Source organism: Canis aureus, chromosome 15 (assembly GCF_053574225.1).
Source record: "Canis aureus isolate CA01 chromosome 15, VMU_Caureus_v.1.0, whole genome shotgun sequence".
Lineage (NCBI taxonomy): Eukaryota > Metazoa > Chordata > Mammalia > Carnivora > Canidae > Canis > Canis aureus.
This window is the reverse complement of record NC_135625.1, coordinates 21,130,299-21,147,536: the sequence shown is the minus strand read 5'-3', so window position 1 is coordinate 21,147,536 and position 17,238 is coordinate 21,130,299. Positions and strand designations below refer to the sequence as shown.

The 17,238-nt window shown below is 43.1% G+C and overlaps 1 protein-coding gene across 6 annotated transcripts in view; it reads right to left on the bottom strand.

Moving 5' to 3' along the window:
* SNX25 (sorting nexin 25) overlaps positions 1–17,238 on the bottom strand; it is a 142,796-nt gene that overhangs the window by 121,571 nt on the left and 3,987 nt on the right. For 3 of the 6 annotated variants that reach the window (XR_013352685.1, XR_013352686.1, XM_077848717.1), the window contains exon 1: positions 13,338–13,757. The exons of 1 other annotated variant lie outside the window; for it this stretch is intronic. Coding sequence is in view for 3 of the 5 variants with exons in the window: in XM_077848717.1 (XP_077704843.1) it covers positions 13,338–13,742 (405 nt within the window). In the remaining 2 variants the exon portion in view is untranslated. 2 more of the 6 variants (XM_077848720.1, XM_077848718.1) reach the window with 2 other exon arrangements.

The following is a 17,238-nucleotide window of genomic DNA, read 5'->3' as shown; positions in this document are numbered from 1 at the left end:
CACACATACACCACACAAAGGTAAATTCAGGAGCAGATGTCTTTAAAGAATGAGTGGAAGAAAGGCTACATAGAGAGGGTAGCCCTAGTCATGAAGACCTGTGAGGCAAGGTAAAGTGCTCATTGTTTTGACTCTATTACTTCTTTCCTTCCTAAAGGATCCACTCAGGTCATGCACAGAAATCCTGTCCCCCTTGCCAACAATTCATTAGGAATGAATACCTGCCCAAATCCAGCCAACAAGAAGTGAAGGAACATTGCCAGATTCATTTCTAATAATTTTTTCTTTGTTCTAAAAAGGGACTTTCTTCCTCTGGATATCATCTTGTATGGCTGTGGACATGAGCCTGTAAGAGTCATCTGGCCACTAGTCTTAGAGTTTATGCCTCAAAGGAGGGCAGAAAAATACAAAGAAATGGTGCTGGAGGCTTGCCAGTCCCCATAAGGGGCCTGCCCTGCCTCTAGATTATATATTATTTCTTAATATATCTCTTTATTGTTTAAAAAAAAAAAAACAAGAGGGGGATAGAGGGATCCATCATGTGTAGAAAACACAGGATTAAGAACAGTTTAACAGATTCCTTTACGATAGGATTTCTGAGAAGGTTAACACAATAATGCAAGTCATAGAGCTTCGAGAACTTAGGTTTTCAAATTTATGTAACCAAAAAAAGCCTCTCATTCTGCCTCTTGTTTTTGCAATGTACCTAAAAGCATTTCCCAGAGTTAAGTATTTATGGATCATAGTTTAGAGAACTGGCTTTTACCAGAGCAGATGAGAAGACTGTATGACTGACCGTTATGATATAGTACAGTGATGACAGTAATAGACACAGAAATGTGCTATGGGAATCCAAAGGAGTCACTCCCCTTCTAAGAAGCTCTCAATCAGAATGGCAGATGGGTTTCACATTATGTGCCAACTCTAGTAAATATTTAGTGGTTGTCTGGAATACTATATTAAAAGGTATTCTGAGACCTTATCCAGATCCAACAGAAAAAAAAAAAGGGTCTTACTTGATTAGTAATGATCGTCATGAGCATAGAAGGGGGATTTGGGACTTCATCCTATTCATCTTGAGACCTCTAAAATGACACTTATTCTTAAACAGATGCTAGAACCATCCCAAAGAATTAAGTTTTTTTTTTTAAATCTGAGTTAGGTGACACAAATCCTTAATAATTAAAAGGGCAATAAAGTGGTTAAGTGTATAGACTCCAGAGTAAGAGAGACCTGGGTTTAACTCAGTTTCTCCACTTGCTACATAGCCTGAATACATTAGTCAGCTACCCTAAACCTGTTTTCCCATTTGCAAAATGAGATTAACAGTCCTACCTTACATTATAGGTATAAAAATTAAATGTGGCAATACATACATCCACCTGCATAAAGTACGTGCAATAAATGTATTCACAACCATGGATTGGAGTGCAATGAATTAAATGGAGACCATAGAAACTATTTCCCTGAACCCATGAACAATGCCAATATAGGCTATGATAAGCAAATAGCAAAAATTACAAAGCACTGTTCAAAATAAGTATTATCTGCCTTTAACAAGACATACAGAATATATAAATCTAACAACGGGGTGAATTCCCTGCAAAAGACAAACCGCACATATTTTTCAAGATCTTTCCATAGAAAAAGCCAAGAAACGATGAAATCAATAGCAATGAGCCTCCCTAACTCCTAGAATTAGTTTTTTGGCTTCATTTTTTTCTCCTAGGGCACAGAACTTTCAGTGCTAAAATCAAGATAGTTCTAAGCAAATCAGGTCCATTGGTAACCCTATAAACAAATAAATGAAGTCTCAACAGCTAGATCTGGGTCTGGCTGTGCTGCTCAGAGCTGAGCCAGAATGGGTTCTTGAAATACCATTCCCCTCTAAAAGAAATCAGGGCTTTTTTTGGAGAAATGACTAATTCTAGGTGTGAGCAAAAAATGCTCAAGATGAACCTGAAATACCCCTTTATACCAGATAGTAAGAAAACTCTCAAAAACTAATTAGGGTCATATCAAAAGGTAGGGTCCTATTGAAAGGTCTCAGGAACCAATTTCAAAAAGCTCCCACTAGCCAAAGATGGAGTTATATAAGCTTCAAAAAAGATTAATTACAACTGATTGAAACCTACCTTTTATGTTCAAATCTGAAAGTGTAATTTTTTTTTCAAAACACAAAACTAATTGATGACCTTCAGAGGATGATGGGGAATCAACTCATTATTTCAGAAACTAATAATAGGGGGGAAATATCTAGCATTTGCCTTGCTTTTCTTTGTGGATGTACTACTGTGTAACCAAATAGATGAGGGAAACAGGTTTCTTCTAAAAAAGTGTTCAAACCAATAAATGAAAACTAAAGGATGAAATGAAAATGAAAATGATTTTCTTGGAAGCCTCATCCACATATTTCTGATAATAGGTCACCAGGGATTTGGAAATGGGCTGGTGGATTGCATAAATCTAGGCCACATGATCACCACCCTTCCCTCGAACCTGGATATCCACCCAGGCAAATTGCTCCTCCATGCTCAGAAGTAGAACAGGTTTCGGTAGCTTCAACTGCAGACAGACTCCATGACAGAATTAAAACATTACCATTTTGTCACCCCCTACAAATTAGTGGATCTAGCTATCAGGCATCAACAGCTACTAATATAACAAAAAGAAAGACATGTTATGTGTCTCCTGATGAAAGGTCACCCTGCCACCTAGTCTGCCATAGGGATCCAACACAAGTTTGATCAAGCCTCTGGATCCAGCTGTCAATTTGCAGGACATACAAAGGAGAGGAACATGCTACCCTGCGTTATTCATACACAATCAGCAAATACCACAATCATACACATACCATAGGACAGATGCACCAGGTTCTTCACAGATAAATTGTAAATGAAAGAAAAGGATAGAGGGGAAACTAATTTTTTTAAATGAGCAAGAAAAAACTATAATGTTCACTGATATACATTTGAGATAAAACTATAATGACATGTAAGGAAATGATCCCTATAAAGTCAAGACAGTTACTTCTGTGCAAGAAAATGGGATGACAGGAGATGGAGATACAGAGGGGCTTTTGGAGTTTTTGGAGGTTACAAGGGATATTCTCTTTATGATCATTCATCCAACTATACATTTATTTTGCATGACTTTTGGGATCTGCACTTTTTATAATAAAAAGTTCTTTTCAAAAGTAATTGTGTAAAGTCTACTATTTAACACTTCCTATATTCAAGGCACCTTGAAAATACAAATTCTAGGGCAGCCCCGGTGGCCCAGCAGTTTAGCACCGCCTTTGGCCCAGAGCATGATCCTGGAGATCCAGGATCGAGTCCCACGTCAGGCTCCCTGCATGGAGCCTGCTTCTCCCTCTGCTTGTGTCTCTGCCCCTCTCTCTCTGTGGGTGTCTCTCATGAATAAAATCTTAAAAATAAAAATCAGTTAAAAAATACAAATTCTAGTATTTGTAAAATACTGTAACAAACAACAAACCCTTGAAATTATTTATTATCTCCATTTCTCAGATAAAAAGAATGGGGTCTAGAAATCTTAAGCTGGTTGCCCATAGTTACAGTTATTAGGGCAGAGCCATGATTCAAATTCAGATGACTTGTTCCAAAACCATTATCTTATTGCCAATGCTCTGTTAAGTCTCAGTGACTCAGTCAAGAAAGATTTACTGCTTACCTATTAAATTATGCTAAATGTTAAAGATACAAGGGAGTTTCTGCCTTTATGGAAATCAAGAAAGATAAGGAATCATCTGAGTGAGTATAAAATCGCAATTGTGGTAGGTACAACAAAGAAAAGGTATGTGGTGCCACAAGAATATACACAGGAGATAGAGAGACCATCTCTGCAGAAGTGATGGCTGAGGTCTGGGGGAAGAAAGTTTAACCAGGTAAGGTAGTAGTGGGCTGCTCCAGGCAGAAGAAGCAGTATACAAAGTCGCCAGTGATAGAGGGAGCACAACCATTTGAGGACTAAGGATGGAACGTGAGGATGAAGGTAGTGAAGACAGATGAGGCTAGAAGAGCTGGGAAGAACAGGAAGCTACTGGTGGATTTCAATCAAACATGTTGCTGAAGATAGACTGGATTACATTTGCATTTTAAAATGCCAACAAGGAGACAGACCAGTTTCGAGGCTATTGCGGTCATCTAAGTGGGACATGATGGCAGGTGGGACAAAGCAGGAGAGGTGGAAAGAAGTGGATGGGTTGAAGATACTCAAGAGGTAAGAAAGCAGGACTTGATGATAGATGGCATATGAAGAGTGAGGAGAAGGAGATGTCCAGGGAACTCGAAGGCTTCTGGCTGTGGGATTGGACTTTAGGAGGTGCTAGTCATGGACATAAAAGACAACGGAAGAGGGATGGGGACACTTGGACTAGTTGAATTTCAGGCACCACTGCAAATGCCAAGTAGAAATGTCAAGTCAAGCAGTTGAATAAATAAGACTGAGGCCCAAAAGGAGGAATAGATCTCTAATCCTGAGTCTAAAGATGGTTATTACAGGGGGTTCAAGGATAAGACTAAGAGTGAGAAAATAAAAAAGAGACTTCAAGAACAACCATAATTCAAATCTGGAAAACAAAGCAACTTCCTGAGTTTATCTACAGATTGTAATCTCAGAAAGGTTTAGTGAAATGGGGGGGAAAAATCAGAAGGAAAAAGATTAACTGCCTCAGAAAAAAAAAAAAAAAACACAATGAAATTTCTGGAATAGTTAAGATGTTAATTTCACATCTAACAAATTGGCAAAGGCTGCGTGCAGCCCTCAGGTATTTGTAAGAGCTAATGTGCACAGGGCAAAGAGGTCTTTTGGGAGATGGCTTGTTTGTATGGGTTCCAGGGTGGAGATAGAGAAAGCTCTAGCTGGACTCCAGGGCTGCTCCTGGTCAGGTGGACAAAGGGGAAGGGGCTATCTTCACAAGAAATGCAAACAGGGCATAAACTCCCCAGCTTCTAGGAAGGTGAAAAAAATTTTAAAGGCATATCGGAAAGAAACAGGCCTACATCCTCAGATGCTATAAAGTACATAATGTAGTTTTAGCTCAGGAAAAAAAAAAAAGAAAAAAAGAAAAAAGGACTAAATACACCTGGATATGCAGCTTCAGGGGGGACTGAGACACTAGTAGGCCAACAAGAAAGGTGCCTTTTCACACGCTGCCAGCGGCAATGGCAGAAGAGCCACTCTCAAATGCTTTGCAGGCACCAGGAATGGAAGAACGTAAAATGAGCTTATTCACAAATACAGAAGACACTGCCTACAGACTCAGAAATACTGGGGAGGGGCGGTGAGGGTCACTGCAGACCACGGTTCTGCACAAGCAGACAGGAGCAAATGCCTATAAAATTTTAGGTACTATCATCAATGTAAAGTCACTCACACAAACACATGGTTGAAACCACAGAAACGCAGCTTACTTTAGAAATAAGTATTTGTAAAAACGCACCTACTTTTCCAAGAGTAGTCTACACTGAAACTGAAAGCTTATTCAAGAGATCCTAGGGGCCCAAACAAGTGCATGTTTCTTATCCTAAAAATGCACAATTCATTCTTTTTCCTCCTCGGCCCCAGGAACATTTTATCTGGAATTATAATAGAAATTTTTCTTCACATCCGGCTCGTGGCTATTCAGACAATGGAAACGGCAGGCTGGGTGACAAATGCACCAGGACTGGCCAGTGCCTGCAGTGGCAGACCAGCACAGGTCAGCCCCAGGGACAGAGCAAGCACACTTTCTAACACACCTAAGTGCATTCTCCCAAAGCAGGACCTGAGCTGGGAAACCCATCAAAATACAACCAAACCCACTGGGCTTTCTGGAAAGCTCCACTGTGTATGGAGAAACTATATAAGCACACACCCCAGGACTAACACAGATGTAGAAATGAGTAACTGGACACAGGCCCTGGTCCTGGGCTCAGGGTATCCAGGAGCACCTTTCAGAAGGGCTGACGATCATCACTCCTATCATTCCCACCCACCTACCCAACCCTGGTTTGGAAAACTAAAACGTTAAGTTCCAAAGTTTGCAATTTTTTTCTTCTGAAAGCAAAGGTACAATTTTTTTTTTTTTAAACCACAAGTTGGGGATGCCTGGGTGGCTCAGCGGTTGGGTGCCTGCCTGTGGCTCCGGTCATGATCCCGGGATCCAGGATCGAGTCCCGCCTCAGGCTCCCTGTGAGGAGCCTGCTTCTCCCTCTGCCTGTATCTCTGCCTGTCTGTCTCTCATGAATAAATAAATCTTTAAAAAAAAAAAAAAAAACCACTAGTTTGTATGCTATCATTTTAATACTTAAAGCCTTCCACAGGCAATATTCATTTTCTAAAGCCTAAGGCTTCCACACCAAACTTGCTGAGTCACCTTTTTAGTACAATTCTGACTACAAGAACTCACATTTTCAGGAACTTGTGGGTACTCCCCACCCCCAAAATAAGGTTGGGAAATGAAACCTAAGATAATTCCAAAGAGGTATCATTCAATTACAAAGGTGACATCAAAAACAAAACAGCTTGCAATTTAAGAGAGAAATAAACCTCCTGGGAAATGACCAAAATTTGGGCTCAAATAGAACAAATATTCAAGCTTGGAAACTGTGCTCTTCATTTTGTGAACAGGAGGACCCTTTGTTTTGGGGCTGAATTTATTATTTAAAGAGAATGTTGGAACACTCTCCAGAAAAGATTCTTAAACCTATCTGTAATGATAACTAATGACATTTAAACATCAGGGAAAAATCTCACTCCTGAATTGATTGTCTCTTGTCTCTATTCACACAGCTTCATTAACTCTCACTTTTTATCACTACACTTAACTTGGTATTTCTCCTCCTTAGTCAGTAGCTGCCAAGCCTACACACTAAAATCCAATTCTATTCTCTCTACTGAAGACGTTCACGATGCAGCCCAAACTACCTTCCAATCCTAGCTCCTGTGATTCATCTCATATACTCAGTGACAACTCCAATCCTAAATGGTATGTGTGCTCTGTCAGCAGTTTGCTTGGCTTATTTTTTGTACAAATTATGAAAATAAATATTGCTTCCTTTAGACAGTTCTGCTAAATTCAAATCACACTTTCTGTATTTCTTAGCATACATGTCCTGTTTTTGATGAGCATTTTTTTTTATATTCCAGGTATAACCATGTATCTTAGTACTTTAAAGTCATTCATACATAATTTCTTGTGTTTCTTAAGCTTAAGGAATTATGTCTTGCATAATGAAGACATAAAAAATAACTGTCCTTTATGTGTAATCTTTGTTTTTATATCAAGAAATTACAAGTATCAAAAACTTCTCCCTTTGAATACATATTTGTATTTGCTTGTATAACATATCTGGAAAAATAAACTATCAATGATAACTACCTATAGGGAAGAGAATTTCACTGTATACTCCTTTATATGCTTTTGAAAAAACATATGAACTTATAATCTGCATAAAAATTATATTTAAAAATTATATTTAAAAATTATGAATAGTGTGAATTTAAAGGAAAACAACCTTTAGACCACAAAGGGACCTAGGGAGGATCTTGTGATTTAAGGGGTTCTCAAAAAGCCATCTTCCTCAAGAATGTTTTTTTCCCCACTAGCCACCATGACTTAAATCCTAGTTAAAATGCAAAAAAATATTCTGAAGACAATAAGTATATTATGCTATTGACCATTATCAAATTATTGAGGATTAGTTTATCACATTAGCGTAATAAAGGAAAGTCACAAAGAGGTTGTACATAGTCTCCCTAATCCCTGTTTCTTTCTTTTTCCCCCCTCAAGTAACTAAATTAAGTTTGTTTTACTCAAAGAACTTTTGTATTCATAAAAGAACTCATTTAGGAATTCTAGAAGTCCTACCCAAGCCAACTGGCACCATGGATGGCTGTGTGAATATTTTACTGTCTCTATAAACATCTGGCCTCCCATCCAGTCTTCTCTATCATTCCCATCTACTCAGCCTGAGAGGGCACGGACAGGGAGATTCTTGTTCATCTTTGAATCCTCCCCAACACTAAGAACATTGCCCTGCATTTCCAGAGAACGATTTCCCAAGCTCTTGGTGACACCTACTGCAAGGCTCTGACCCTTCTCTAGGATGCTGTGGTTAAAATTTCAATTAAAGATGTCAGCAGGAGGGATGCCTGGGTGGCTCAGCGGTTTAGTGCCTGCCTTTGGTCCAGGGTGTGATCCTGAAGTCCCTGGATCGAGTCCCACCTCAGGCTCCAAAACATGGAACCTGTTTCTCCCTCTGCCTGTGTCTCTGCTTCTCTCTGTCTCTCTCATGAATAAATAAAATCTTAAAAAAAAAAAAAAGATGTCAGCAGGAGACTTAAGTTTGTTCTTGTCTCATGTCTCAAACAATAATCCATTTACTCAGGCAAAGTTGATCTAGTGAGAGCCGACTATGTGCTGGGCACAGGCACCCAGCAACTAACTAGGCAAAAAGTGGTCTAGTAAGATCATAATAGCAGATATGTAGCAGATATTCAGTAAATGCTTATTGGATTTGATAAACCACTTGAACTTTCCTATCTGCTTGAACTTTGAAAAGTCTTTCGTTAATGTATCCTTCATAGAGCAGTGGACTATGGTTTCCCATATGCTACTAAACACTTCACTTTTGTAGCCTTTCTTGTATCAGACTTCTGATCATCATGATTTATGAATTTATGGACCATAAGTCAAGAAACATCTAATAAGTTACAACGTAAAAGAGAAAAATCAATCCATAGACTAGGTGAGTAACTGACAGCCAAAGAAAACTATTTTCTTACCTTCCTACCATCAAAATGTGAAAATTATTTTCCTTTTTTCCATTACATGAAGATGTACTTTGTATTGCTGGTCTAATAATGAAAATATGTTTTCTAAACTATTGATTCATTTTTGCCATATTTCTCTTTCTGTTGCCTTGGTTAGATGATGTGTCAAGTAAGCATGGCCAGTGAATCTGAGGCTCTTGGGCCAAGTAAGTTAACTGGCCTGGCACGAGACTGTACTACTATGACAGCCTGCTCAGCAAAGCTAGACTAACAACTCTTACTCCAGGGGCAGGGCAGCCCCAGAGCATCACAGCTCCAATCTGCTGGCCTGTAACAAAGTCCAAGTTTTTCTGAAGTGGGACTCAAATATCAATTGTTAAGACTTCCCCGACCTTACAGAAAAGCTTTCCACTTATATTAGTACCACTGGATATTATTTCTATTTGAGTTGAAAATTAATTTTACTACTTTCATCATTAGTAATCCCACCCAGGGCACCTGGGTGGCTCCATCAGTTAAGTGTCTCCCTTCAGCTCAAGTCATGATCCCAGGATCAAGTCCCATATTGGGCTCCCTGCTCAGGGGGCAGTCTGCTTCTTCCTCTGCCTCTCCCCCAGGCCCTCACCTGACTGAGCTCATGTGCTCTCTCCCTCTCTCTCAAATAAATAAAAACATCTTAAAAAAATAGTAATTCCCACCCAAATAAAAATCCCTGTACATAAGAGATGCCCAATAAATACTAATACTGGATTAATAAGAGAGGAAAAGCATGAGAGAACAACCTTCTTTATCATCATCTGCAAACACTCCTTGAGCTTCTGCTAGGTACATGGCATAACAAAAAGTGTCAATCATGGATCCTAATCACATGGAATTTACAGCCAATAAGACACTGTGATGCATGCAGACGCATTTTAAACACTCCTAGATGCAAAAACCCCTTTTCACTTTTAGTGTAGGCTTCTTTGAGGTTGTTTACTTTTAACAGTATATACATTTTTTTTTCTCTATGGAAGGATACCAAGAAAAAAAACAAAAAGAGGAAGGATGGACAGTTACAAGGATAGATCCCAGCATCTGACTGGTCTAGTTGACACTAGAAGAATCCAAAATGTGTTAAGAACCAATGAGGATTCTTTTCTTCGTGAATCAAAATTTCTGTAGTGAAGTAGTAACCGTATCTCAAGAGGCACCATTTGGTTCACTACTAAACAGCCTCCCCCTCCACATATGTTAGGTGACCTGTGTGGTCCAGCTCCTACCCCCACAGAACTGACATATTTTATACTATACCACACGCTTATGCTTCCATTCATAAAGAATAGAACATTAAAAAAAAAAAAACACCTTAAGTACAAATTAGAAACACAGCACAAGCAGGGGAAAAGGTAAAATAAACAAACAATGCAGCACAACTAAAAGCTTAAGTAAATAACACCAGTACTGTCAAAAAAATTTTGTGTGAAAAATATGCATCTCAATTATAATATAGAGCTTAGAAACTACATTTTCGTAATGTTATTTTCTCATTTAAGACTATTATAAGAACCCAAGTTCCAAAAAACTACCAATAATCTACTTTCCTCAAGATTATACTTCACTTCTATATCCTGAAATCTTCCAGTGGAATATTTGAAGGATTACATATGCTACTTCTGGCACCATCTTTCTGGATGCTAATCCAAGTTCTATCTGCCTAGAGGTATAAATGAAGCTGGGAGGAGTGGATAGGAGAAATGTATTTTCCAGGAAATAGGGTGGTGATCTACATGAGGCTTCTAGGCCTTCAGAGGCAAAATATAATATTCAGCGTTTGACCCTGACCTCATCTAAACCTCCTACTCCCATTACTAGGCACTCTTAATCATTTAACTCTTATTTTTTGTTTCATAAGCACTTATCACTATCTAAAATATCTCATTTGTTTATGGCCTGATCTCCCATAAGAATATAATCTCCAGAGAGTACGGCTCTTGTATGTCTCACTGATTCAACCCCAGCTTCCAGAATAATACCTTGTTCATATAAAACACTTGATAAACACATACTGACTGAATTGTAATTTTTAACAATACTCTAAAGAATTGGAATATCAGTGATGCCTGGGTGGCTCAGTGCTTGAGTGCTACATTTGGCTCAGGTTGTGATCCCAGGGTCCTGGGATTAAGTCCTGCATCAGGCTCCCTGCAGGGAGCCTGCTTCTCCCTCTGCCTATGTCTCTGCCTCTCTTTCTCTGTCTCTCATAAATAGAATCTTAAAAAAAAAAAAAAAAAAGAATTGGAACATCATTTATAAATCAATAAACCAGCTAGTAAAATCAGGGTCTGTATTTTCTATATTGTAAAGAAAAATCAAGAGGAAAAATACACCTGTCCACCAACTCTTGCTAAACTAGATATGAAATAAAACGGACTGTCACATAAAGGCTTTTTAAAAGAAATGAACATTACTAATTTTTGAGACTACCTAGGACAACAGAAGGTCCTATTCCTTAATATACTGAAATCTTAATTTACAGAGTGAGGATGACTGACTCTCTTACCTACAACCCTCCAGCCATTATCTCAGGTCAGGGCTGCATTCAGAAGCGACAAACTCAAGACAGGGTAATTTTGGTGAAGAGTGTGATGATTTTTACAAAAGAGTAAGCAGATCATATCATAAGCAAATACAAAACCCAGGGGGCAATGGTCCCTCTAACAAAATATTTTTATGAAATCGAACCACTGCCAATCCCCTTACCCTAAAGTGCTTATTAGGCAATTTTGGTTTAATGACAATATCATGCAATCAAGCAGTGAGTGCCAAATTATGCTGTGTATTGGCTATGATTTCAAATCCACATGTTTTTGAATTAAGTGTTTTGATCGGAGGGGGAATTTGAGAGGCCAAGTCAAGATGAGATCTGCAGAACTGTTCTGCTCTTGAGTAGCTTATCCATCTGAATATATGCAAAAATAAGTATGATGTAATGGACAAACTTTAAATACTAGTAATTTGTGTGGACTTACCCAGAGTGTTCAGTCTGGGCAAAGCTACTCATTGCTGATCTGAGCTCTCTGTAGATCTTGAGACATTTGCTCCTGCTGTGGTCAGATAACTCTTGATCAGCAGGGTGTTAAACTCGGGCAGCAGTCTCAGAAGAGGAAGGGACATGTGTTCCTGCCTTGGGGAGGCTATTTCTCACAGGCAGTGGGGCAAGCTCTGTAACTGTCCCTAAAGTACTACCCTTCAAAGCAGCTCGTCTTGCCTGCCAACAGCAGTGCCATCGTCCACGAGCTGTGGGTCCCAGCAGCTAGTACCCAGCTTTTGGTTGAAAGCAGACTCTGCCAAGAATCCATTCCTAGCGAGGTACTCCTTAAATAAATCTTAACTTTATTTCCCCATTGCCTGTGACAACGGTGTATATCCATCTGTCACTGGTTCGTGGAGGATGTTATTTCTTCACTAGCTTGTGCAGAGACATTATTACCCTGTATCCTACCGGCTTATAAATATAAATCATCATTCCCTTAGTAAACTCGTGTTAAATAAATTACTGGCAGAAACTAATCTCAGCCTCAGCATAACATGCTCCGAACAAAACAAGCTCACGAGCTACAAAAGACTCAAGTTTCGCTTAGAGGGCCGCGAGAGGAAGCTGGGGGGTCGAGCAAGTAGCGGTTTGGCATTAAGGAAGCGAGGAGCTCATTTACAATACTCTCATTTCCTACCTGCCCTAACCACCTCCCTGCTGTCCCACACCCCCAGGCAGGGTTCCTTTTTCCTTCTGTTGCAAACCGAAGTGATTTCTGACATCCCTTTCCTAAACCACAGAAACCAGCTGAGGCTGCGTTACTGATCCACGCGGTGGATGGGCAGGACGGTGCGGTGAAGCAGCGAACCCAGCGTGGGGGAAGGAAGAGGTGCTGGCGGGCCGAGCCCAGCCAAGTGAGCCTCTCCGGGCAAGTTTCCGCCCGTAAAGGTCTGTAAAAGGTCATGTAAAAGGTAAAAGGTCACGAAGTTACCTCCCCCAGAGAACGGTTAGAAATACAATGACCGATACAGGGCGCAGCGCGTGCGTGCAGGGAGCGCTCCCCTCGCCGACTGCGGAGCAACATCCACGATCTGCAAGGATTATTCAGCCATCAAGGGGGTGCCCGGGGTGCCCGGGGAGCAAGCACACAGCCCCCCGAAACGTGCATCTCGGCGAGCACCTCGCAAGCCCGGAGGAGCCCGCCCGCCACCCCACCTCCCCCCGGGGCGCCCGGGGAGCAACCACACAGGCCCCCCCCCCCCCAAGCGTGCATCTCGGCGAGCACCTCGCAAGCCCGGAGGAGCCCGGAGGAGCCCGGAGCCCGCCCGCCGCCCCCCTCCCCTCCCCCTCCCCCCCGGGGGCGCCCGGGGACCGCTCGCAGCCACCCGCCGGGCCGGCCGACCGCAGCCCCTTCCTCCCGGGCAGCCGCGGCGGAGAGGACGGGCCACGCCGCCGCCAGCCGGGCTCCGAGAGCTGGCGGCGGGCCCCGGAAGCGGGGCGGGCCGAGGCCCCGGGCGTGCGAGGCGGCGGGGAGCCCCGTACTCACCCCCGGCCCGCGGCGGGCGGCCAGCCGACTCCAGGCGGCGACGAAGTCGGGCGGCGGGGCTCGCCGGCTGCGGCAGAGCAGAGAGAACAGGGTCCCCAGGAGGAAGGCGGCCGCGGCGCAGCCCAGGTGCAGGCTGAGCCCGAGCAGGACGGTGCACGGCCCCGCGCCTCCCGCCGCCAGCCAGCAGCCGGGCCCCAGGCAGGAGAGGCACACGGCGGCGAGGGCGGCCACGGCCCCCGGCACTCGCCAGCCCCCGCCGCCGGGGGCCCCCGCCGCCGCCGCCGCGTCCTCCCGGGGGTCCGGCCGCCGCTGGCCCGGGGCGCCCGGGGCGGAGCGGCCGCCAGTGGCCGCGGCCGGCGCGCGGTGGAGGCCGGCGCCGCTGCTGTCGGTGGCATCGGGGTGCATGCTGCTCGCTGCGCCGCTAAGGACACGCACATCTCCCGCCCTGCTGCCCCCCGGCGCTGCCCTGGACGGCGGCCTCCGCGCGGCGCCTCCTCCCCTCGCCGCTCCCGCCGCCGCCGCCGCCGCCGCCGCCCCGGAGGCACGGGCAGCCGGCGCTCATGCCCTCGCCGGCGGCCCCCGAGGAACGGCTCCAACAGACGCCGCCGAGCTCCTCCGAGCGAGCCCCGAGCGCCGCCACCCGGCGCCCGCCCCGCAGCCGGCCGGCCCGGCGCGCCCAGGTGGCCGGACCCTGCGGTGACTTAAGCCGCGGAAGCCCCGGGCGGGGCGGGGCGGGGCGGGGGCGGCCGGGGTGCGCGGCGGGCGGGGGCGGGGCGGGCGGGGCGGGGGCGGCCCGCTGAGTGGCAGGCGGGAGGCGCCCACCCGCGGGGGCGGGGACCCACGGGGAGGGGGCGCCACCAATCGCCGGGACGCTGCTCGGTCCTGCGCTCCGCCCCCCCGCCCCCGGGGGGCCGTCCCTGGTGGAAAATTTTGCCGCAGGTGTCAAGCGTTTGTAATTCTCCGGCTCAGGTGATCCCTTAATCCTCGCCCTCGGCTCTACGCCGACGAGCCACCGCCTCCCGCGCTTAGGGCTCCCCAAATTTCAGCTTTGCTGTCACCTGCTGTTTAGGTACAATAGGCAAACCCTTCCCGATCCTCACTTTTCCTACAGTTTCCCCGCAATAACCTTCCTTTTTCCCCCAGCCAGACGCCTCGGGGAAGGAATCCGACCGACGTGGAAGTGTAATGAAGCCTGCGGTTGCTAGTTAGGGAAAGGCCCCAAGAGCCGGCCTAGTGCCAGCGCGTGTCCACAGCTGCCACCATCACTGGGGCTCCAAGTCCCTGTATTGTTGTTATCAGTACAGATTAGTTATCACCTACGCAAGGGACAGTGGTCCGAATAGTTTTCAGAGGACGTATTTTCCTGTTCTATCATGATCCTATCATTAATATACAGATACTGTTCACTGAAAGGATGCTAATATGCTAAATACTAGTAATTACTACCAACACCAATAAAGCAGCAGCTGTATCTCTAATAGATGAAAAGAATTGTAAACGGAAATGAAGGAATTCTAAAGAGATTAATGATTTAAAAAGGCTGGGTGATAGGGCCAGTCAGGAATAGAAAGAAGAAAGGTAAGAAGTGAGTAGATGAGAGAAACAGAAGTAAAGGATACTGGGGGAAGCAAAAGGAAAGTCTCAGAACTCTCTTTGCGTAGCAATCCTGAGGAATTTCAACAGTTTAACAGCACTGTTGTTGTCCAATAAAATGAGTTATGTCCTGCTTCCCAGGGAGCATGGTGAAGAAAAGTAAGCATTAAAATGTATTTTCAAATTACTATGACTATACTGCTTTTCTAGAGGAAATCATCTGTGTCATTATTTCAACAACAAAAAAAATACAACGTGAGGTAAAATATTTGTTGGATATTTATTTTCTTGATTTTTATTATTTTTAATTCTCTTTTCTGTAATTGTTGTTTCATGAAGAATGATTTATATACAATGAGCCTTGCAATTTGATTTTTTATCTGACAGATATTTTTGCTTGTTTCAAGTTTTTATTTAAATTCCAGTTAGTTTTTCTTTTAAAACTTAAGTATTGGGGTGCCTGGATGGCCCAGTCCGTTGAGCCTCTCCCTTCCGCTGGGGTCATGATCTCGGGGTCCTGGGATCCAACCTCATTGGGATCTCTGCTCAGTGGGGCGTCTGCTTCTCCCTCTGCCTCTGCCCTTCCACCCTACTTGTGCTCTCTCTCTCAAATAAATAAATAAAATCTTAAAAATCAACAACAACAAAAAAACCAGTGAAGTATTAGCCAAAAGGTTATTATCCAAAAGAAGACATACTGGAAATATGATGTGTCAATTACCTATTGTTGCATAACAAGCTACCACCAAGTCATAACCATTTTATTTGCTTATGATTTTGTGGGTCAGTTGGGCAATTTTGCTCTTCTTGCCTGGGGTCACTAATGAAACTATGGTCTCCTGATGCATAGGCTGGGGCTGTTTGATCTATGGAGTCTCTGTTGAGATGGCTTGTCTCTGCTCCCTGTGTACTCACTTCAAAAGGTCAGCTTGGCCTTCTTCACATGACAGTCTCAGGGATGCCATGTGCAAGTTCTTTCTACGCTTTTGCTTGCATTACATTCGCTAATGTCCCACTGGCTAAGGCAAATCATGTGGCCCAAGGGGTAATTAAACAGGGAGGGGTCTAGAATGGGCTTAAATAGAGGGAGGTATACTTCATTGGTTGTGTTATTTCAACAACCTACCACAATTAGCTTTGACAGAGTACACTAATCAGTTTTTTGTGGATCATCTGACAGCTCACCCAAATCAGTGGTATCCAATGACTTCTCACTGCAAAGATGTTCAAGTTCCTATTTGTTGTTCCTAGAATTGATAGTTCTTCATGATCTAATCCTATTTATCTATAAAATGAACAAAAGGACCTAGGGAAGGATGAGGGAAGGAAGACAGTACACAGCTATGTTTGTCAGTAAGGAGTTTGGTGATAAAGCTGTATCATCTAACTTTATTTTCAAGTTATGAAACAGTGAAAAAATTCTTTACTCTCTTAGATTTGATATCCAGTTATTATTGGGCAGCAGATTATAAAGAAGATAAATTGTGTTTACTTCTTATCTAATTTCTCCAAGATGCACGTGGGCCAAAAAACTTTTTGAACTGCTCTATGTGCTATTGTTTCATGATATATATTATGAGCAGAGTAAAATATAAAGTAGGCAGGGCACAATACTGATTAAATGTACTTGCATAAATTAGGAAAAGATCTTGAATATTTTCAGATTAACATTACATGTTTAGTGTTACATAAAGCTTTTATATACTACCCAAAACCAGTGTTTTGGGCAGCCTGGGTGGCTCAGTGGTTTAGCGCAGCCTTTGGCCCAGGGCATGATCCTGGGGACCTGGAATTGAGTCCCATGTTGGGCTCCCTGCATGGAGCCTGCTTCTCTCTCTCTCTCTCTCTCATGAATAAATAAAATCTTTAAAAAAAAAAAAAAGCCAATGTTTCTCATTTGACATTTATTCACTTTAGGAAAGAGACCATACCTATGGAAAGTAAAAATTAGTAATAGAGTATTAATGAGTCCTGAACAGGGTTGCACAGAGTAGGTCCTTAATAAATACTTTTGAATAATAAATCTGATAGTCTTCCATGATATTATATCTAGAATAACTAAATTGACCAAAAAAAGTCATAAAAATAATGTCATAATTTATTTATGTTTTTTTCGTAAAGATTTATTTATTTATTTATTTATTTATTTATTTATTTATTTATTTATTTATGATAGACATAGAGAGAGAGAGGCAGAGAAACTGGAGGAGGGAGAAGCAGGCTCCACGCTGGGAGCCCGATGTGGGACTCAATCCCGGGACTCCAGGTTCGTGCCCTGGGCCAAAGGCAGGCGCTAAACCGCTGAGCC